This window comes from Delphinus delphis, chromosome 3, assembly GCF_949987515.2.
Source record: "Delphinus delphis chromosome 3, mDelDel1.2, whole genome shotgun sequence".
Lineage (NCBI taxonomy): Eukaryota > Metazoa > Chordata > Mammalia > Artiodactyla > Delphinidae > Delphinus > Delphinus delphis.
The window spans coordinates 172,737,860-172,761,585 of NC_082685.1; the positions used below are offsets into that span (position 1 = coordinate 172,737,860).

Genomic DNA, 23,726 nt, shown 5'->3' on the forward strand with positions numbered 1-23,726 from the left:
TAAACATGTTAAATGAATGGACGACCAAGTACCTTATGTGCCCTCGTTCTGTCCTTTGTACGCTTGTGCACTCACACAATCTTGTGTTACCTGCCTCACCAGCTTCCCCTCTGAAGACACTCCGGCTCGTTACTCGTGTTTATCTTCTTATCAGGACCACTCTGGCATTTGGACTGGAGACTTTTCCTCTTTCAGTCACTTTCCCCTTTTACAGCCTGGTGTGGAATTCCAGGCACAGGCTGACTGAGCCCTGCTCTCCCCTTCCTTTCCAACCAATACTCTTGCCAGAATTCAGATGAAAGCGAATGACCTTCCGGTTTTGTTTTTCCCTCGGCTTCTTACTGAGTAGCTGTCAATTTACTGAACATAGGATGTTTAGTATAATGAGAAACTACCAAACATCTACACTAGCGTTGGCCCACAGCACTTCCAATGAAGGAACTGCTCTTTATCAGCCATCCAAGTGTGGCTACTGAGCACCTGAAGTGGATCAAGGTGACTGGGGAGTGGAATTTTAATGAACTTAAGTGTAAACAGCCATGTTGCTATGGCCGTTGCTATGGACAGTGCAGGTCTGAATATTTTACCGTATATCTTACCTTTCTGCTTCTTTTGATACATATTAGAAATTACATCTCTCTGGGCAGTATTCTATTTTGTGTTATTTTATTTTTTTAAGATTTTTTTGATGTGGCCCGGTGGTTCCACACCTAGCGGAATTCCATAGGAACTTACATTTCCAGACTACCCGCTCCCCAGTGGTTTTCTTAGTCTCAGAATGTTCATGAAAATAGTTTGAAGGTTTGTTTTTGGCTCAGAAGTCGCAGACAGACATAAGGAAACCACCCCCATCCATTATTCCTTTGCAACGATCAGCCCTCCTGTTACCCTCCCTTGCTTCAGGGCTACCTGTGCTAGCTTTGAATTCCCTGTCCTAACACTTCAACGCTGCTCAAATGCCCAGGTTAACACTCCCACCTAGTTTACTAAATGCCCCGGCGTCTACTTCCTCATTATACCCACTGGCTGGAATGAAGCGGTCTGAGGCTGTCAGCAGTCTTTCCGCCAGTTATTTTCTCCTGAAAACTACCTCCTTCATATTTGTTAGGCCACATCACATTCCATGCAGGTGGTTTTCAACGTGTGGTCCCTGGACATGTTAGGAATCCAAATTCTCAGGCCCAATCCCAGAACCTACTGAGTCACAAGTTCTGGGGCAGGGCTGGGAATTCTTTACCGAGGTGATGTTGATGCATTGAAGTCTGAGAACCACTATATTAGGATTGCAAAATGGTGATCTTGAAATTCTATCATTCCTCACTCATTCATCTGCGGAATTCCTCTGTAAAGTTCCCTGATCAACTAGGTTATCGTGAATTGCAATTTGTAGAAAAAGGCAGGATAATCATTTCATCATTTTCCTTTAATTGTCCATTTTCAGTGTCAGGGTTAGTGCCCTAGTTACTTTCAGGAGTGACCAACTATATTTCTTGTTCGGTTACTTTTGGCTTTCTAAAACTATCATTATGGATTCAGTTTTTAATATATTCCATCCATTCCAATCGGATGTGGCCACCTGTTGTTTGAATTGGTAAACATCCAAAAGCTTCCCATCATACTTTCTCTGCGAAGCTGTGGGAAACAGGGACTGAGACACTGTGGTGGGAATGCAGAATGTCACAGCCCTTTTGAAGAGAACTTACCAGCATCTAACAAAACGACAAGCGCATTTGCCCTCTGACCCCGCAACCCTACTTCTAGAAATCCACTTCTAAGCAACTGGCTAAGAAAATGACTTCACAGTTACTCACTGTGGCATCAACACAAATGTCCTGCCGGGGACAAGGTACGCCCGTGCAGTGGAGGAGGGCGCGGCCGCAGGATGAGTGACAAGGAAGGACCTCCAGGATATGCAGGCAAGGGGCAGGGCCGGCTGTCTAACACAACAGAAATACACACTTGCTTTCTGTTTTCTTAGGACACTGACTAGAAAGAAAAACAACAGTGGGTCCTGCGGAGGAGAGAGAGGAGAGCATGAGGGACAGTTAAGGAGGTGAGCTCTGAACACAACAGGCTTTGAAATCATGTCAATGCTTTACATATTTACAAACTTTAAATTTTTAAAGGCAATCCCTAAACTACAAAAATAGAATCTGAAATGAATGAACTCAATTGCCTCGGACTGGATTCTACAGAAGCCGACCCTGAGACAAGAACTTGGAAGGTGGCCCCAAGCAGCATCTGCATGGAGGTGGAAAAGGAAGAAACCCATTTGCACCCACATCAGTTTCATTTAGTATTCGGTCATTTAAATACTTCAGGACACACGTTCACATGTGAAACCATTTGCTTCCTAAGAACTAGGAGGAACCGTCTGTTTTCATTTGCTCTCAGGCACTTAAACATACACTGCAGCAAAATTTCTGGATTCTGATGCAACACAATAAAAAGATAGTCACGTTTTATGTTTCAGGTCAACAAATATGCCTCAGGTCAAACAGTAAGATTTTAAAGGAACTTGGAAATCAACGCAAGTTTGTAACTTATGTTTCATCTAAGAATTGCGCCCAGTTTTATTATCTCTCAAGAACGAAGCAGGGACAAAGGCAAGCTGAACACTTCCTGGCTGTTGATTACTGGCGAGCTGCCGGCCTCTGGTAGGAATCTCTGTCAAGCAGCATCCTCAGTCACTCGAGGACAGTTTAAGAAGGCAGTTACAATGTGAACACGTGCATGAGCTATTATACATAATTACAAGAGCTGGTAAACTCCGGTCTCCTCAGTAGGAGCGGATGGCTGGGGGGACAGTGGCGCAGTCAGCCTCGTTCAAAGTTCTGTCGATTACGGGTCTGTATTCCAGGGAGACCTAAGAAGAGTCGGTGATGAGTTAGCGCACAAAAACGTACAAACAACCCTCTTGTATACTTTTGGAAAATTAACCATAAAAGCAGATTTGCAGACAAACAGGAACTTAAAAACAAAGGTATTCACAGGAACATTTTTCAATAACAAACTCAGGACTGACTATGTAAATCCATGTATGGAATACAGCAATTAAAATAACACTGTACCAAATTCTCAATGCTTGAAACTAAAACTTAAACTGAAAATGCTCAAAAAGTGGGTGAAACCCTGTATGTACTATTATCCTTTATCCGTAAATTATGTTTGTATTTGCAGTTTTTCCTACTTCTAAGTGAACGATTTTATATACATACGAAACTTGAAAGAAATATTTCAAAATGATAATAAAAGATCTCTCTGACTGGTGAGCTTATAAAGGTTGATTTTCTTCATTCTTCTTGTACTTTCTAAAATGAGCATGTATTTCTTTTACGATCATAAAAAAACCCAAACACTACAAAAGTAGGCTTGTATTAAGAGGATCGTCTGAATACACTGTCAGAAAAGAGCCTACATGAGGAACTATGAAAATTGCTGTCTGCCTGTATTAAACAATCGCACTAGGCACTCTAGAAGTATAAGGACACAGCATAACTTCTGTAAACCCAGATAGACAATTAAGACTATCCCTTAGGGAGCTCTGAAAAGCTTACACTTTACATCTTAATTATTTCTGAGTCTTAATGCCGAGCAGAAAGGCCAAATGGGTGAGTTATGCTTTGCTGGGGTAAGACCGACGGGAGCCCCACTGCTCTCTCAGCTGGTGGTTTCCAGGACCCTGCTGGCCCCCTGGCCCTCCCAACTTGTTCCCTGCCCAGGGAAGTTAAGAGCTGAACAGCATCCCCTGGGCTTCCCTGAGGCTGAGGCTGCGTCCAGGTGGTCCAGTCAAAGGGAAGGGAGGGGAGAGGTGCCTTCCCGCCCCACCCCCATCCCTGCCCACAGCTCTCTGTGGGCTCAGAACCTCCATCTGCCCCCCTACAGCAGGCCTCTGGCGCTGGCCCACCCCTGCCCAGCACCAGCACAGTGGGGGCGGCCCTTATGGACCACCCGCCCACGCGGGGTTCTGTTTCCAGGCAGAAGCCTGACTGTGTCTTTTCAGTGGTGTCTCAAATCTGTCCACAGTCCGTTTAAACCCATGCTGCTTCTCCCGGTTCACCAAACACTGACCGGCATAACATGAGGGATGGCCCACGCGCCATGGCGTACGTGAGCAGAACCCGTTCCCCGCGTACCTTCCCAGTCCTGATGTCCACGTAGGAGAGCGTGTGCTTCCTCCAGTGCCCCTCAAACGGCCTCTTGTGCTGCCCCTGGATGGGCTTGGAGTAATCGTACTCGTCAACCCGCTCCTGAGGCCACAGAAAGTACGTTTATTTCAGACAGTGCCGTCAACAAACATTCTACACGGCAAAACCAGAAAACACGGCAAAACACGGCAAACTCCTTAAAAAGATACACGAGACTAGTCTGACATTAATTCCCCAGATCCCACTCAACAAGGAGGTCTCCATCGGCAAAGCGGACCTCGTGCAGAGCCAGGACCTTCCCAGTCCAAGCATGTCTCTACAATCCCCACCGAAACCACGCGTGCAGATCTGACCCGGAAGAGCACATGGCAAGAACACGCGCCACCGACCACCACACGCAGAGGAAGGCCACGAGACTCGGGATCCCTCGGCCAGTGGCCAGTCCTCTAGACGCACCCGTGGGCCCTCACTGATGACCTGTCAGTCCTCTGGACGTAGAGATAAGCCCTGCACTCTGCGCTGGCCCAGCCTAGGGCCCCCTCCCCTTTATTCATCCCATCTGCACCCCAGCAGTCTGACAAGGTCAGGCCCCGTGCAGCACAGCTGGGCAGCAGGCTGCAGCACAGTGGGACCCAGAGCTCCACTTCTGCATTTTCTCTCTACAGCTAGCAGACGGGCGTTGGAATTAAATTGATCTTTTATGCACTTAAAAATATATCAAATCCTTTTCCTGTCTTTTTGCTCTGTACTCTTGCAGAGTTCGACTTTTTCTTTCAGCCTTTTTTATTTAAATGTTCTAGTTTTAGCAATTATATTAAATTTTTCAGAAATTTTTAAAGAGAGGCTGAATGCTGCTAAGGAATATCTTGCAGGTGGCAACAGATAAGACACACAAAAGCCTCTTCAAATAAAACCCAAAACATCCAACTACTTAGCAGCTTCTGCTGAGGGAGGCCAGGCTCTTGCCGGGGGCAATGGGGCGGGGAGCACACTCCCTCACTCCCGCACCCACACCAGTGCCTCCGGGAGGGGAGGGTCGAGCCGCCCAGGGTGAGCGGGCTCTGCCCGCACATGTGCAGTGACGTCTCAGCCGCAGGAACCAACCACGGGCTCTGGGAGAGGCTTCTCCCAGACCTGTACCTTTAGATGCCCTTTCTCCATGCTTGGTGCACAGGACGAGTGTGCTCACCAACCTCCTCCTCTAACCAAGTACTCGGCAACTGGAATCCAGCTCCAATCAGTGTCTCGTGGTGGATCGAAATCCAGTTCTTCTTGCCCAGCCTCTAGCTGAGCCACCCAAACACTGTCCCGGACCAAAGCCTCTGTGTCCACCACGGGAAAGCAGCTCAGCTCCTGCTAATGTGCTCCATCCTTAACTTGACCGCCCCCAAACAACCGCTTCCGTGAAAATCTTAACTACCACATGCCGAGTACTCTTCTCTGAAGAATCTGATAAGTGAGCTCTGCATAAAAACCAGTTCATTAAAACAACGGTGATCCAAGATGAGGCTCTATAATCCTTTCCCAAACCAGAGGTGGGTCTGAAACAATGAGTTACTCGTCACTTCAAGTCAGCAGGTGAGCACTTCCAGGCAACAGAACCCGCTGCACGCTAACCTTCGCCCTAAAGAGGCTGAGAGATGCAGCACCGGATACTGATCCAAAGCCAGAACAAGGTCAAACTAGTACTGAACTCGGTGAGAACAAAGGTACGAAGGTTATCAGAAGAGAAAAAGCATTCTTCTCAACTGACTTGCGGGAAGTGCAGAGAAAGTGCAGAGAAGTGAATGCAGAGAGTGCGGGGTCAGGGCTGAGCAACGCAGCGGGGAGGACAGCGGTGCACGCGGTGTGGCAGCGGTGGGCGGGGCGCGGGGGGGGTTGGGCATGAAGGTGCACCTTGAAATCCTCCCTGGCGTGAGCGCCGCGAGACTCCTTCCGGGCCTCTGCTCCATGAATGGTCTGCAGGGCACAAAGCATCAGGTTCTGCAGCTCCAGGGTCTCCACCAGGTCAGTGTTCCAGACCATTCCTGGGCACACAAGGCAGCCGTCAAAGACACCAGGATGCAGCCAGTGTCCACTCGGCAAGGACGAGTTACGTCAGCGCTAAACGGGTCGGGCTGCGCCCAGAAGCAGCCCGCCCTGCAGACATCCAGCAACAACCGTACGCAGGGGCCCGAGGAACCACTCACCCCTGTCAAACGTCTTCAGATGCTTTAGATCTCCATAGAGCTTGCTGATCTTCTCACAGCCTTCCTGTAACACGCTTCCCACACGGAACACTGCGGCATGACTTTGCATCGACTGTAATACAAAATATCTGTAAGCTTCTAATCCATGTGGAAAAGCCACACCAAGAACTGTTAAACCTTTAGGTTCTTTTTCTTATGCATTTCATTTTTTGTAAAATATTTATGTAAATAGAAAAACTAGGAAATTCAGACTGTGACTTTATTACTCTGAATTCTAAAACGAAGTTTGTTTGTGAGAACTTAAAAGACCTACTCTTCAAGCAACTTCCAAATGCATAGTACAGTAACATTAACTATAGTCACTATGCTGTGCGTTAGATCCCCCGGCCTTATTTTCACCTGGAGACTTGTACCTTTAGATGCCCTTTCTCCATGCTTCTGTTCCTTCACTCCTGCCCCCTGCCTTACCATCCCATGAGGCCTCCCCGAAGCCCAGTCTCGTTTGAAGATAGAACCACAGAACCACAGTCTTAGGAGAATGGCCATATTCACCTTTTCCCTTTTGGTGGTGTCTGTGTGGATGACCCAATGGAACCCTTTCAGGATGCAACTAAAGCAAGGGGCTTCTTTCCAGAAAATGCGCCCACACAGAAATTCTTGCAAATAATTTCAAGTGGATAAAGGTCTCATTCATGGACCAAGAATCCCGGTATTAAAGAATTTGATTGATTCCTAGCTGTTTTATTTACTTATTTATTTATCTAGAGAAGTCAACTGGTATTTTTAATTGACCTAAACCTGTGTTACCTCACGCAGTAGCCACTAACCATGTGTACCTACCTACATTTAAACTGAAATTGAATAAAATTAACTTAGACCGGCCTCATTTCCCACGCTCCACTATCACGTCAGAAATACAGACCGTTCCAGCGGACGTGCTGACGCAGGTGAGCACGGCTTCCGCACGCCACCCACACTCCCCTCCTGACCTCATTCAGGGGCATCAACGGGCCCAGTTTAAAGACATTTCCCAGAGTTGCCGTAAGTAGGTGTGATGATGGGATTATTCCTCAGCAACGAGACGTGCTGGGCTTGGGAAGCTCCCAGCTGGGAACCGAGCTTCTCGGACCTTCCACTGTCCCTCCTCCTTCAGGCTGGGACAGAAGACCAGGGCCAGAGACGGTCTGAGCAGGGAAGCTGCAGCAAACGCCTAGCACGTTTGACAGAAGGCCGAGTCCTGATGCTGCAGAGTTGCTGTGTCTGCCCTGGGCGGCCCTCTCCAGCCTTCAGTGTGGAAAGCACACCCTTTTATCTTACTCGGGCCTGAGCTCGCCTCCGTGACTCAGCAACCCCAGTGCAGGGCTACCAACACAGCTGGCCCGCTCATCCAGAGCGTGTCCAGGCTCCTACCTTCTGCATGTTCAGCCGTAGTTCCGATGTTCTTATGCTTCCGTTGGCAAATCTCAATTTGTCAAGATTCATGACAGATTCTTCCCCAGCATTTGGTTTAATCAAGGGAACTTTATCTCCTTTAAAAAAGACAAAAAAAAAACCAAAAAAACCCACCAAATGTGTATTATACCTTTGCAGGGAGTTTGGAAAATGCATGCATAACCTGAGTTAATATTCCACCTGGACCACTCTATCCCTGAGGAAGCATCTATTGACCTGGGGCCAAAGAGTAAACAAAAAGACAAAATTTCTGGCAAAAAGTTGGTGCCCAATAAGTAATCTTTGAATGAACAAAACAGAAACCCTCTCTTAAGGTCAAAAATTAGATTTATGCAAACAAACCTTGCACTGCTACTCTGTGAAGGAAAAAAACTTCATCCTCCATAGCTATTCTCATTCTGCCCAGCCCCGTTCTGGTTCTCAGACCTGGTTGGGGGGGGGGGGGGCGGGGGGGGGCGGGCGGCACCTGGCTGGAGGTATTTAACAGCCTCCTGCTGACCCTGGCCCTGCACCCCCTTACATAAACCTCAAGATCTTCTGTTCTTGCCTTTCTAAAAAGATAAACGCTTTGAGGGTTTTTAAGCTGCCCTGGGATGACATGTTTTTAAATGTATTTTCTGTAGAAGGTAACGCACGCAGGTGTGAAATACAGAAGACAAAGCCCTGCAGCCACTCTCTCTCCGAGGCGAGACCTGCCCAAGCTCTTCTAGGCAGGCAATTTTGCTAGCTTTTGTTTTTAATGCTTTAAAAAATGATCATTCCGTAAAATGGAGTTTTATCCTTAGGTGCACTGTTCTACAAATTTGAACACACACGTAGACTCCTGTAATTATCACGATCAGACTATAGAATTTAAGCATTTTAACGTTTAATATAGTCCCACTTTGGGGAAAGTAGTGGGGCAAACACTTTTCCTCTCCTTTTGTCTTTAGAAACTAAAGCATAACGAAGGTGTGATACCACTTTTAGTGCAGTTTGCTGCTTTTGACAAGCAGAGCTGCGTCAGCCCCACCACAAATGGACCCAGACCCTGGTGACCACCCACCGTCTCCTGCCCCGGCTTCCCTTCTCCAGATGCCACACACAAAAAATTGCACATATGTGGTCTCTTGCGTCTGGATCACACAGCCTAAGGCCCACCCGTGCTGTGCACGTGTGGGCAGTCTGTTCCTTTTTAATGCTGAGTTCCCAAGGTTTTAAACGCGTGCATTGATCCTTCAGAGAGAAAAGTATTCTCAAAACACTTCCTTTTTCTCGCTGTCAAAGAAAGGGAACCTCAGATTTTCTGTTTTGCTCTGAGAGATTGCTCCCGGGCTCTGGCGACAGCAAGAGGAGCACTAGAACTGTTGTGAGACCAGCACATGCAGCTTTTCCTCGGCAAATGACTTTAAGTCACCACAAAAGAAAATCACTGATGGAAATCCATTCTCTCACTGAGGGGAGAGAGCTGTGACCCATCTTCTATTTTGTTTGCATTAACTCCTCCCTTTCTCCCTTAACAGATTTAGTTATAGTTTGTTTTTAGTATTTTATTAATTTTCTCTAAGTACCAAAAAATTATATATTCATTTATACCTACCATTTAAAACATTTCCTTGGAGATAAGTCATACCAGACAAGTAGTATGTCATAAACCCCTATTAAATAATGCTTTCCCAACAGTGATTTTTCTGAGAACATGATGACTGCAAAAAAACCTGACTGAAGTTACTCTTCTAACTGCCCCACCTACCCTGAGTCTAGCCTCAGGTCTCTCAGCATAAAAATCTCTGACTTTCTGTTTCCTCGCTTCCAGGGAGGGAAACCGGACGCCCGCTAGTGACCGCGATGCAAAGCGCCCTGAAACAGCCAGACCGCCGGAAGGAGCACGCACCAGGCTTGCAGGACTCCGCGATGCTCAGCGCGCACGCCCGGCCGAAGACGACCAGGTCCAGGAGCGAGTTCGCCCCCAGCCTGTTGGCGCCGTGCACCGACGCGCAGGCAGCCTCCCCACACGCGTACAGGCCGGGCACGACCTGGTCCTGGCCGCCCACGTGCTTCAGAACCTGGCGAAGAAGGCTGAGATTACGGGGTGTGGTCTGCTCAGCCCCCCTCCCCTACAGTGGGGGGTCGGAAGGAGAAACGGTAAAAACTGGGCCTGCACCACCGACAGGGACCCCCACAGACACCGTGCAGCCTCCTTCCCTGGCCCCCGTGCCGAAGTCAAAGGACCCCAGGGCCACTCCACACACCCGGCAGCGCCTCACCCACCTCCCGACGTGCCCCTGCGCGCCCGCTCCGACGGTGGGCTCACAGCAGCGGAGCATGGCGGGCGGAGGGCCTTCAACGGGGAGGCGGGGGACTGGAGTCGTAAGTCAGCCTCTTACAACAGTCCCACCCAGCTTACAACAGTCCTGAGGACTGAAACCAGGTGACTAAAAAGCTCTTTGTGAGCCGCAAACCATCCAAAGGTGTTAACTGTAAAGAACACTTTGTAACACACAAGCATGCAGGAAAAACTGCAAATGACCTCATGTCTGTGACTGCGTACCAAGAAGGGATGAATCAGTTATCAGCGGTTACCTGAGGTGTGAACGCAGACACCGCAGCCAAGCCGAGGCCCCTGCCCTGCCCACCAGACTGCCCAGGGCTTCTGAGGGAGGCCCCGCGCAAGGGGCCTGCTGTGGCATGGGCTCGGCACCCTTACCTGCCCCTTGTAGTTGGTGGGGATGCCGCCCATGTTATAATGCACGGTGGGAAGCACAGGGATCGGCTCCTTGGTGACGTCCACACCCGCGAAGATCATGGCTGTCTCCGAGATGCCAGGCAGGCGCATAGCCAGCTGTTCCGGGGGGAGGTGGTGCAGCTGCAGGTACACGTGATCCTTCTCAGGGCCACAGCCTCTGGTGAAAGAGGACATCACGCCGTAAGGTCGAGAACAGCAATCCAGAAACCGTGAGGTCACAAAATCCTGGCAGCACACGAGGTTCCACATGCTTTGATGCTGGAGAAAATGCTCCCTTCATTAAGGCCACCTTTTCATGGCGTCTCTTCTCAGCACCCACCATGTGCCAGGGTAGACACCAGGTGCTGGGATGCAGCCACGAACGCGACGGAAGCCCTGCCCTCACCGGCTCCCACCTGAGGGTCGGGAGGTGCCGATTTGCCGCACTCTCCCTGGTGGGTGCATTACAGGGGTCTTTCACACCAGAGGCTCCAAAGAACCACCTGACGTCTCCTTTCTTGTGTGCGAACGTGACGCCTCACCCGCAGATACTTAACCAGCGTCACCACAGCGGCACGAAGTCCGGCACTGAGGCTTCACGCTGCTTCACCGAGGAACAAACAACCCACCCACCTTGAGGGCCCCAAGCACCCGGGACTTCAAGCAGCACACCAGCTGAAGCTCGCGCACTGCGCTCAGGACAGGGGTGTGTCTTCTCCCCCATACTGTCCGCTTCTGTCACACACTCACTCACACACACAAACCATCTGAGATGGACTTACAGCTAACTGGCTAAACTTCTCAAATGTAGAGATCCTAAACTGACAGACAACAGTCAGAGGTAACTGCACATAGGCCTCCGGGGTGGGCGGGGTGCCGACAGTCACACAGAAGCCCCCCAGCCCGTGCTGAAATGCAGACACAAATCACAGCCGCCAGAGGGGTGGGGCGTGCAGACACGCTCAGACCCCTCTGGGTACACGCACACAGACCTTCCTTCACGGATCTCCAGGGTCATGGAGCGGGATACGACGTCCCTGGATGCCAGGTCCTTTGCGACAGGAGCATAGCGCTCCATGAACCTCTCGCCTTGACTGTTGATAAGGATGCCTCCCTCTCCACGGCACCCTTCCGTGATGAGACAGCCAGCACCGTATATGCCTGCAAACAACGAACTGATTAAACAAGTATAACCTAAGGACCGCTGGGCCTACATCTCAAATGCAGATGTTTTTCCCAAGATACTTTGGGAGGAGACAGAAAGGGTGTGCGAAGAGCACCACACTCACGAGCGTAAGAGACGAAAAGTTAGGGCACAGCGCAATGCCGCGGCATGAAAAACGCAACGACCAAGCTGCAGAGAAGAAAGGTCGGCTGTGTGGACGACGCGGCTCTGCTCAATACTCCGATTACAACTGTGCTTTAAACTCTCAACACGACAAAGTTTATGTTAAGTATCTCGGTTTTAATTGTTACTACAACCTTATCAGGTTTTAATTGCTGAATGTCCTTCTGCACCATGAAATCGTGTTGGCTCCTGTAGGTCCAGAAATCAGCTTGGAAATGTGGCGTATCAAGTAACCGAACAATACGGCAATGATCACTACACCCGATACTTGAGTTGCACCCGCTGTGTACAACCCTAAGTCTCACCACAACCTGTGGGATGGTCCCCCTCTGCCGAGACAAGCCCACCAATGCGACGCCGGGAGACGCAGAGCCCCAATCCAAATGTGGCAACGGGGAGTGGGGAGCTGCGCCCCGATCTCAACCGTCCCTCTGCGTAAGGAGCACAAGGACGCCCGGCACTGGGTGTTGCGCGCCCAGCGTAGTTTGAAGGTTATCACTTTTGTTAGTGCACCAAAGGGTTACCTTGCCTTTAAAACAAGGTGCAAATTCCTGTATCTCATCTTCCAGTTTTCCTAGTTTCAGTGGCCATGTCTTCTGGTGGTTTATTTCTCATACGTTGAAAAGCAAGCAAAAGAAATGGAGCTCTAACTACAGAGGGAATTCCGAAGTCTCAGACATTGTACTGGTTAAAAACAGCAATAAGACTACCACCTACTTCTTTTTACTACTCATCCCTGCCAGGGTCAGAAGGAACACACGGACGGAGCAAAGAGAAAAAACAGGCCCTGTTCTTTAGTACAGTGGCAGCTCCTCAGCTGACAGATCAGTAAACAGCCCAGAAACAAAGTTCAGGATGGGATTCACCAACTCCCCTCCCAGGCCCCCTCCCACGTTTGTGCACTCATCACCCTCACTTGTGGACATCTCAGGGCCCCGCCTGCCGTGCTCTGTCACTGTGGCAGCCTGCCATCTGTCTGTGCCACTTCTCCACTCAAATGCATTCCCTCTGGCTCTACTGACCGAGGCCCTACCATGTGCTGGGCGCTGCGAAGACAGCGGTAAATGAGACAGACCTGCCCCCACCTCCCAGGGGGAGCTGGCACCCTAGTTGAGGAGAGGGACACCAAACAGTCACGGCCTCGCGTCTGGCTAAGTGCGCCGAGACAAGGCGCGGAAGTAAGACGCTGGCCTCCACTGCCTTGGGGGACGCAGCGAAGAATCTCCTCGGGGAAGTCACGAGTTAGGATGTGAGATATGAGAAAGCAAGTGCACGTAACTGCAGAGGAGCCTTCCCACAGGTACCGAGCACCTGAAAGGCACAAAGGGCCTGATGCCATCCTACCTGTGGGGTGGAACTGAACAAACTCCAGGTCCTGGCAGGGAAGGCCTGCCCTGGTGATCATGGCAGTGCCGTCCCCGGTGCTGGTGTGGGCGGATGTGCAGCTGAAGTAGGTGCGCCCGTAGCCTCTGGAAAACAGACAGGCCGGCAGAGAGGTGACTGCACAAGCGTCCCATCAGGACCTCCTTTCTAATGGACTGGAGTGGACCAAGCACCCAGGCAGCACCTCTGTGGGTGCGTGTGCACACGCTGCCCTGGGCAACTGGGACGGTAGCCTGGGGGGCAGAGAAGGCGCTCTCGCTTGTACCTCAGGGCGCTTCTGTGCTAAGTAACTGATTTCCCTGATAAAAATGTATAAGATAATAAAACCTAAAAACATTTATGGATGCACTTCTTAAAACGGTTAAAATAACAGACTGACAGTATATAAGATGGAATTTACTTATTTTCCTCATGTGAACAAACAACACTGTTCTACCCCAGAAATCAGCGTAAACACAGCATCCCTCAAAGCAAAGGAGACGCTGCTCCAGACAGCATCAGACTCTCCAGGCCTGTCTCCTCAAGGGTCCTCCCAGCTATGAACTGCTGACACTTTCCTGCCGCCGTGAGGCAGGTGTCGTCCCTCAGGCCCACAAAGCCACCCCTTGCCGGGTGAAGTCACAGCCTGCGCCTCAGCCATTACTCCGGGACACCCCTACTCTCATCAGAATAAATAAATTCAGCTCGCCTGCAGAGAAGTTGAACACGACTAAACCAGACTCTTACCCAGTAGCTACAACAGTGTTCTTTGCTCTGATGCGGTGGATGGACCCGTCTTCTATGCACAGAGCAATAACGCCTCGACACTCCCCGTTCTCCATCAGGAGATCCAAGGCAAAGTACTCCACAAAATAGCTGGTATCATATCGCAGAGACTGAAAAAGAAAGAAAAACAACCAAAAAAGGGGGTCCCACATTTGCAATTGCACTGTTAAAGCTAACAGATTAGAGACCTTGATCTGGAGTGGACACAGCGATCAGGCAGACCCTAGCGGAACACTGGCTTGGAAAAGGAGCCACAGACTTCAACCCATGGATGGCAGTGCTGATGCATCGTGTGACAACTCAGCTGTACAAACAATGCACCTCAGAAGAGGATGCCGCACGTGGGACACATCTCTCAGCTCCACACACCCCGAGAGGCGCCAGAGAGGCAACACTAGCCTCCCCTCAGAGCTGCTGCGAGAGCTGCGCCCGTGGGCCACGGGGTCCCGACTTAGCCCAGGGTGTACTGCACGGCGTCTGCTGCCGTCTGGCCACTTAGTCCAAGTAAGGCAAAACGCTCAGCACATTTGTGATGACTATCAATTTAAGTTTTTAGAACAGATACTTGCAAATTAACAACTATCAAGTTACTCTGCTGCTCAAAAAGCGATCCCTGGGCGGACAGGCTGACACGCTGACCTGTCCCCGGGGTGGCCTGCTTCCCATGTCACCACACGCCTGGCCTGGCCGCGTCCCACCACCCTATGCACCCAGGGCACCTCACCCTTCCATACAAAGTGTGCAGCAGCGAGTGGCCAGTGCGGTCGGCCACGCAGCAGCACCGATGGGCCTGCCCGCCTTTCCCGAACTTGAGGCTCTGTCCACCAAAGGCACGCTGGTAGATCTTCCCATCTTCAGTTCTGCTGAACGGCATGCCGTAATTCTCCAGCTGAGAAACAGAAAAACACCGAGCGCTTTAACGGGATCCAGACGCTCACGGCTAACTCACGCTAGAACACAACACAAATCTGCAAGCCCCGAACGAACACATTCTACGGAGAGCCCAGCAGCAGAAGACAGGAGCGTTCCCGTTAGAGCAGCTCGCTGCAACGGCTGAGCACTCCCACCACAACCCCCCCTGCATCGGACAGCCGGCAAGGACGTTACCTCCACCACGGAGGCCGGGGCCTGCTCCGTCATGTAGTGGATGGCATCCTGGTCCCCCAGCCAGTCGGAGCCCTTCACGGTGTCGTAGAAGTGCCACCTCCAGTTGTCCTCCTCCATGTTCCCCAGGGCGGCGTTGATCCCCCCCTGAAACACCAGCAGCCCCGTGAGCTACAGCAGACTCACCTCCCCACTGCCTCCTGCCCGGAGCCAGATTCGGAAAAAGCCAGCTACTCGCGCGAGAGGGCCAGTGAGGGATCTCACCGTCCGGCAGACTCCGAAGCGCATCTCCTCCCCCTGCAACCTAGAGGCAGGGCCCAGTTACGGCATCCCCCAGCCTCAGGCGCCTCACCCATGAGAGGGACCCGGAGCCCAACCCCTTGGGGCGTCATCTGGAGGGTCGGCAGAGGTTCCTCAGATGAGGCTTCTTCCTTACCAAGCCCGGCATGTAAAAGGGATTCAAATCTAATAGCTTCATGACAAACGTTCCCAATGGTACTGGAGTGCAGGCGCTAAAGGCAGAAGCGCTTCCTGCCGAGGGCTCAGAGCCCCAGCCCCCACCCCGCCCCGAGCCTGCCCCTCAGTCACAGAAATCGCAGTACACCTGCCCGCCCCCCAAATTAAAACTGCACATCTCTTCAGATAATCTTTCTCACAAGGCACGCTAACCTCCCTTTCTCCCAGTTGTTGCTCAGTCATAACTTTTGAGTCAGCACTCTCATTGGAATTTCTTCAGCTGTGGCTGCTGTGCGTCAGTTTCCCATGTTATGCTTGGCTACCACTAAACGAGTCACTAGCACAGAGCAAGGAACGCTGGACAGACACGCACCACGAGTCACCACGTTCCTTCCTCCCTCCCTCCTCCATCCCCTCCAATCGTAAACCCAAACACAATCCTGATAAAAAATGTTAAGTACCAGGGCAGCAGAATGTAGAAAGCTGGTTTAAAATAATGCAGAAACGAAACTGCCTTCCAAAGGGGTTATATAAATTTATATCCTCACCAGCAAGGTAAAAAAAATGTGTTTCCCCATAGCCTTGCCAACAGAGTTTTGTCAAACTTGGAGTTTTGCTAATCTAGTAAGTAAAAAATAATATCTCAATAAATAAATAATACAAAAACATGTGGCCCAGTGCATGCAAAAATGCTGTTATCCTTCCCCCAATTAAACCTTCTTTTCTCGAGAACCAGCATTCAAGTTAAGCTACCCTTTTCTCATTCTTTTTATTGCATTACTATTGCACTACCTGAAAACTGCATTTTTTGCAATACCGTTCAAAATTACCTGCTTAGATCTATTCTTGCTTTTAGACAATGAATTATCCAAGGATATTTATTACTTATTCTTCAGTTTAAAAAGCACAGCTTTCGAACAAAGTATCTAGGCAGTTGAGTGCGTAAAGAATGTGGCTGGACCCTGACTATAGCTATTCCAGATGTAACGGTGATGGGAGCTCTTGTTGCTTCGTACAAAGTCAGCACACCCTCTGTTGTCTCAATGGGGAAATGCGTTCGAATACCAGAAAAGATGGTCAAATGTGATTGTAGAATACTACCTGCATACCAGCTGGGCACTCCCTATAGTGTGCCTACAGTGAATAAACAAAATCATAAAGTCACATAATTTCCCACCTTACTTTTTCTTCTTCCCTAAAATCAGAGCATTAAAGGCCACTGTTTTCTGTGCTGCAGCTTCACACCATCATCAGAGCTCGTCACCACCACTCGAGGTCTGCCCTGAGGTTCCTCCGGCAGGCACAGAGCGAGCCCACAACAAACTTGTTCACATCGGGTAAGGGCAGTGAAGGAGCTCACACCATGATGGAGGCGGGCATGACTGGAGCAGAAATAGGAGTGACAACAAGGCTCTGGGCAGTGGGGCGGGGACAGGGTGGGCAGAGACCTCCTGGCGAGGGAGCACCAAGAACAGAGGGAGCCCAGTGGAGGGCGGCCCGAGGCGGGAGGCTGCTGTGGTGGAGCGCCGGGCTGTGCAGTGCCTCGCGAGCACCAAAAGGACGGAGAGAGCCCTTTCTCATACCTGGGCTGCGACGGTGTGTGACCTGGTGGGAAAGAGCTTTGTGACGCAGGCCGTGTTAAACCCTGCTTCAGAAAGGCCAAATGCAGCTCGCAGGCCCGCCCCTCCGGCGCCGACCACCACTGCATCGAATTCATGATCCACTACTGGGTACTGAGTAGAAATCTGGAAAAGAAAATGCCCACTGTCAATCACTGGTTCAACTAGGCCAGACACTGAGGCTGTGGTTACGGTGAAAGAGAGTCATTGCCACGCCCAGAGGGCCTCCATCCTGTGCTGAGACTGCACACCAGGTACAATGCAGTAGTCACAGCAGACGTGGTGGGCTCACCCTCGAACTGAAAGGGGACGGCAAACAGCTCTTATCAATAGCAGAGCACCAATCCCATGGAGCTAGGGCACCCACCATTTGTTGAAAGGCCGAAAACTAAGTAGGGGACCAGGGATGCAGAGGAAAGCAACATCACAAATCAAAATACCAGTTCTAACTACGGTTTTTCTTTGCAATTATCCTTTTTACTTATCTTCTCTTTTTACATTTATACCCACATGCATGTACAAATCTAAGCTTACAGTGTAGTATAGATCATGATTTGAAGCTTCTCATGAAAACACTGCAATGTTGTTTCATTTAGATAAGGACAGTCCATTCACCTGAGTGACCATCCAGGAACCAAGGACACAAGTCTACTGCAGGTCCATGTTGTATTTACGACTGAGAAAGCGCCAACAAGCATTCAGTAACTATTGTGAGCTTATGAGATAGAAACTTAGAAGCAAATTTCAGTTTCTTCAACAGACCGCAGAAGGGCCTCGTAAACACAAAAGAGCCCAAGTTGCTACACAGTCCTCAGCTGAGGAGGGTGTCTGTCACCATCCATTCCAGTAAATACCGTTCATCTGACATTTGTATTTCATTATTTTTTTACTTAAAGTTTAATCTGGCTTACAGATATGTAAGAGCTACAAACAAAAAAATGTTAATATCTATGCTTGTATTTATACTATAATTAAGTATTATTACACTAAAAATAATGAGCATGAATGAAAAATTTTTAAGTAAAACCTGTGTTACTCAAATACATTAAAACCTGGTATAGAACCCTACTCCGTTAAGTCAAAAAAATCACTTATAACAAAGTCATGAACTTACTGCGTCTGAAACTTTAGCGGACGACCTCTTACTGCTATCAACGGTGAAGTGAAAACTGCGGGCTCCTGTGTGCGATGCTGCTGGCCGCTGCTGAAACACAGATGGAACACTAAGTGTCTTCACGGAACAGGGGACTTGTAATTAAAACTTCCCTTCTAAGTTGACAACCTTCTTATGTACCCAGGTGCTCCCTTTTAAAAAAAAAAAAATTTAATTTATTTATTTTTGGCGGCGTTGCTGCATGCGGGCTTTCTCTAGTTGCGGCGAGCGGGGGCTACTCTTCGTTGCGGTGCGTGGGCTTCTCACTGTGGTGGCTTCTCTTGTTGCGGAGCACGGGCTCTAAGAGTGCAGGCTTCAGCAGTTGTGACATGTGGGCTTCAGCAGTTGTGGCTCGCGGGCTCTAGGGTGCAGGCTCAGCAGTTGTGGTGCACAGGCTTAGCTGTTCCCCAGCACGTGGGCTCTTCCCCGACCAGGGCTCGAACCCGTGTCCCCTGCATTGGCAGGCGGATTCTCAACCACTGCACCACCAGGGAAGCCCGCTGGTGCTCCCTTTCACCCAGAAGCCTTACCTGGAAGCCTCCACTTAACCCTGAAGGTTAAGGCAAGGGCTAAGGACCCAGGGTAGGCCCAGGAGGCGAGGAGTTGGCACTCCAGCGAAGGCCCTTCTAGGTGAAGTTTGTTTCCAGACAGGACACTGACTCGGGAAATGACAAAAGGCACACTTTCACATTAATGTCTTAATTTATGGTACTTCGTGGAGAATGGGGAAGGCATCTGTGCTGCCTGAGTGGCAGTTTTGCCAAGAATGAAGTACCTTCCCGGGATCCATCCCAGCCCTCTGCATGCTGGAGCTCCCCTGTGAGGTTCTGCGGGTCACTGGAGGAGGCGCCAGGCAGCGTGTTGGGAGTGGGTGCTCCAGAGCAGGCTGTCACTGGGTGTGGTGACGTCCCTTCCCCGAAGACGAGAAGATTCGGCCCCAGAGATGCTCCTGGTCCTGCCTCACCACTCTCCACACCTGCGCTAGGCTCAGCCACGCCCCTTTACCTGGCATACTCCGCGCGCCGTTCCCTCTGCTAGGACACCTGTCCCTGGGCAACCTCTACAACTACAAGTCTCAGCTCAAATGTCCCATCCTATAACCATTTACCCAAGAAAATGGTATTAATGAAATCACAGCCCAGCATGAGAGGCAACCTTCTCCATAGGCTAGCAATGGTCAGCAACTTAGGGAATGAGTTTTTCCATTCTGCTGACTGCATTTTACTAGACCACTGATAAAACAGTCTTAGAAATATCTTGAAGAACAGTTTTGGGAAATAAGTACATTCAACGATGACAAAAGGGATGCCTTCAAGTATTCTGCAATTGGAAGAGATGTTTCAATTCTGTGGGGAAAGAAATTATGCGATGGGACAAACAAGTGGGGATAACAGGGAGGAGAATTACCAAATACAAAATGAACTCCAACTGAGCCGTTTGAAACTGGACAGACTTCCCTGTAAGTGAGGGACTCAGGCCGGAGCTGGACGACCTGACCGACTACTTGCGAGCAGCGCCAGAGATGGCTCCCTCTAACTCTGAGACTGAGTGGTAGCTGACACAAACACTGAGTTGACTTTAATAGCTCCGATTCAAAAGTAGTTTCCTGGGTTTTTAAGTAGATCTGAACTGATAAGAGTCATACTCTTGAATTCTCCATTTGCAATGTTAAGTACGTTTGTTTTTATGGACAAGACCACTCTTTCAGATATGAACTAAAAAAACAAATATTTTTCAGCTGTATAATTTTTAAATGGTAAAATCATATTTTAACAAAAAACTAAGTCCCTGAAAGAATTCTAATACAAATGTTCTTGAAAATTTCATAAAGAATAATATAAATACAGCTAATAGCACCAATAAGAACAGTACATTTTGATGCCAAATTAAAATTAAAACAGAAACCGTGAGATTCCCTGTTTATTTCTTCTTTCTAGGATGTTCACACACACACACCCCCCCCAACAAGCACACAGTTAGCTTAAAAAGCAGTAGCTACCGTAAAGAAATCTTTAACAAATATCATATTATCTCTCTGTGGAAAACAGTAACATTATTTTTTGTATCTAAATCCAATTTGGGGAGTGATATTAGAATCTGGAGCCCAATTTTAATCCCATTTCTGTCTTTAGATAAAACTTGTATTATGTCACTTCTTAATCTAACGTTTTTTGAAGAGAAATTATCAAACCTTTCCCAAGAGGGTAACGAAAAAGAATGCAGAAATCTACCTAAGGTAGAATTAAAAGAACACAGAGCTCTTAATAGCATAAAGGTACAGGTGACTGAATTAGGAGGAAAAGGAGAGAAAAAGTGAGAAGGGTAGAGATACTGATGCCCTCCATCCAGCAAAGTGGTGCTGGGGGCTGTCCTCATCTAACAGAATACACCTGCGAATCATGAACAAGAAACCAATTTGTAAGCACAAGCTACACAATTACAAAAGTAGACAATAAAGGATCTGAAGTGGTTGCATAATTATATTGGGAGAACTGAGGATGTGGGTAGGAGGATGGTTTAAGTGAGCTAAATCCTCATTTACCAGCAAAAGTCAATGTCTAAACTGGACAAAAATGCACCTGCATTATCAGCTAGAGAAATGGAGGTAAACACCAGGGGCCAATACCAAAAACAGTTCAAAGTTGTTTCCACTGGGGAAAAGGTCTGGGGAAGGAGGTGGTCTTATACCTTTTCACTTATAAGGGCTTCTGTACTGACATTTTCTTTTCCAACTATGTGTAATTATTTTCACTAAAAATGTAAAGGTTTTTAAAACAGGGATGTTTCAAATACCATTCACATGATTACCGAGGGCAGGCTGTGAGCTGTGGGCCCGGCACGGAGGCCAGCTCTCCCAGGTTACCTCACAGAATCCTCATTCACCCCACAGAGAAACCGAGTCTCTTCAGGACGCAGCAGCTCTGGACTGGGTCTGCCCGGCTGGCTCCAAATCCTGTACTGTCCCCACCATCTAGGGACCCCTGGGGAAAATCTCTGGGACTCCAAACTAAGATGAATATCCAGGCTGTATGCCCAAACTGAGCCACAACTTTTCAAGTGAACCAGGAAGAACATGACACGGAATGCAGAACTGAAAACCAATGGCATTATAATTACCCCAAGAAACAAAACGTTACTACAGTGGCCTAAATAATGTAAATCTAGATACACCATTAAGACATACTCAGAATGATACATTCAAAGAGAAGAAGCTGACTTATTCTAGAACAATAGCTTGTTGAAAATTGAGAAATCTCAACTGAAGGGAGAAGGTAAGCAACTGAAGTTCTTGGCTTTACCTTCCCTTTCGATTTAACTGTCAATACTTTGCAACAGTTTGTAAAGTCTGTCAGTGCACTGGGACAACGGGAAAGGAAACAAAGGCAAAATAGGTTTGATAATTTTGTAACTTTAAAGCAGCTGTAAATATGACTTGGAAACACCACAGAATTGAACAAAATGAGATAAAGAAAAATTTTGTAGACTTTATTCAAATTATCCTCATCAAGAAGGCTTTATGAACATTCCTCGGCTGGAGATCATGAATTCCTTTCTTTTTTTGTTCTGCTAATTTGATGCTTTTGTTCTTGCCAATCTGAAACTCCAATACACAGCTTGTGGACAGATTAATTTCCATAGACGGAAATAATTTCCAAAGCTATCTACATCAGAATAAAAAACCTTTAGAAACCCAAGACCATCTTCGGCAGACCTAACCTGTGGTTCAACTTTGCTAGCTCTACCTTGCCATCATGTTCACAACCACCTGAAAATGGGACCATGGTGATGATTCAAGGAGACAGTGGAGCGCAGTGCTGGCAGCCAAGAGCGGGTTCAACCGAGATCACTTCCAATCAAGCCAATAGGAAAGGAGAGGTTTAGGCTCCAACTTGTGGTGCGCCGGAACTTTACTCTTACTTTCAGCTAAAAGCTCACAGCTGAATTCCTTCCAGCCCAGCTTGTGTAAAGGACAGCAATATTTTCATAAAATGGCAAAGGGCGAGGGGTAGGTGAAGGGTGTCTGCAGGATGGAATAAGGAACTCCTGGTTCCAGTCTGGTCTGAAGACAGACGTGTCAGCTCTTCCCCAGTCACCACCACATACCAAATCTGTCATCTCACCTAACGACAAGGGCCCACTCAGAAGTTTGCTCAAACTTTGTTGACTAAAACTACCGCGCTGACCATGTACTTCATTTCCTGCTTATGGACCCCCTGCTACAACTGTGTCTTAGAGCCCAAGATTTGGGGGCTGGGGGAACCTCTGCTCAGTAAGAACCAGCAACACATGAAAGCATTTAAAATGCTTTCTAGTGTTGGTAGGTTGTCCGACTAAACCACCTCACATTTAACATTAACTTTTAATTCCTGTATTTTAAAAAGAAGAAAACTGTGGGTATAATTACAGGCATAAATCAAGTCAACATTGTTGAAAGCCTTGGTTCCCACTGGGACCTTTACTTTGTAATTAAATTACTAACTAGTAGGCTCGAGGAGTTCATGTAAAAGAACCAAATAACTAAACCCTCTAAATTCAGTGCTTCCAATAAAACCCCCCAGGGCTTCCCTGGTGGCGCAGTGGTTGAGAGTCCGCCTGCCGATCCAGGGGACACGGGTTCGTGCCCCGGTCCGGGAAGATCCCACATGCCGCGGAGCGGCTGGGCCCGTGAGCCATGGCCGCTGAGCCTGCGCGTCTGGAGCCTGTGCTCCGCAACGGGAGAGGCCACAACAGTGAGAGGCCCGCGTACCAAAAAAAAAAACCCAAATCGACTCTGAAGGCCTCACCGTCAGGAGTGCAGGAGCCACGGTCCAGCAGCCAGGCCTCGGGAAAGCACATCCCGGACCGACCCGAGTGGGGCTAGCGGGACTCCGCAGCCCAGGAAGACACCCGCCCCGCGTCCGCCCCAGTGGCTTTGCGGTCAGTGCTCAGGGGTCACCGCACAACACCCAGAAGCAAGGTCGAGCCTAGTGCCGGGGCTCCGCTCGGATCCCACCCGCCCGGGTCCACCGCGATCAGGCCGCCCCGGGCCCGTCCCACCGTGTGACCTTGGGCGGCCGTGTCCTGGAGCGCGCGCCCGGGGCTGAGCGGGCTGCCTCGGCCGTCGCCCCGGGCTCCTGACCGGGCCCTGGGAGGGGACGGGTCCCGGGCGGCCCGCAGCGTCGTGACCTTCACCGCGCCGCAACCCGCTCGGCTGGAAGAGTCCGGCGGGCCCTCCCCAGCCCGCCCCACCTCGGGGTCGGCGTCGCGGGACCCAGCGTCCGCCCTGCCCCACCCGCAGCGCCAACTCACCGCCCAGGTCAGCGCTAGGCGCCGGGCGCGAAGCAGCCGCGACACAACCCCGATCCCAGACATGTCTGCCCTCCGCCACGGTCCCGCCAGTCCCCGCGCAGACCGCGCCTGCGCAC

At 49.5% G+C, this 23,726-nt stretch overlaps 1 protein-coding gene across 3 annotated transcripts; it reads right to left on the minus strand.

Moving 5' to 3' along the window:
- Window positions 1–1,404: 1,404 nt before the first annotated feature.
- On the minus strand, window positions 1,405–23,694 carry SDHA (succinate dehydrogenase complex flavoprotein subunit A). Of its 3 annotated transcripts, XM_060009720.1 has the most exons (16): window positions 23,611–23,694; window positions 18,283–18,372; window positions 17,133–17,294; window positions 15,097–15,240; window positions 14,714–14,878; window positions 13,951–14,099; window positions 13,186–13,310; window positions 11,486–11,654; window positions 10,476–10,671; window positions 9,663–9,834; window positions 7,748–7,866; window positions 6,338–6,449; window positions 6,045–6,175; window positions 4,137–4,250; window positions 2,739–2,866; window positions 1,405–2,654 (listed from the first exon to the last, which is right to left on the minus strand). In XM_060009720.1, exons 1-15 carry the CDS (start codon window positions 23,671–23,673, stop codon window positions 2,780–2,782), a joined length of 1,998 nt encoding a protein of 665 aa, XP_059865703.1. In that variant the 5' UTR covers window positions 23,674–23,694; the 3' UTR covers window positions 1,405–2,654; window positions 2,739–2,779. The 3 variants fall into 3 exon arrangements, with proteins under 3 accessions (XP_059865703.1, XP_059865702.1, XP_059865704.1); XM_060009719.1 differs by having other exon boundaries at window positions 1,405–2,866; XM_060009721.1 differs by having other exon boundaries at window positions 1,405–2,866; window positions 18,283–18,369; window positions 23,611–23,693.
- Window positions 23,695–23,726: the final 32 nt, after the last annotated feature.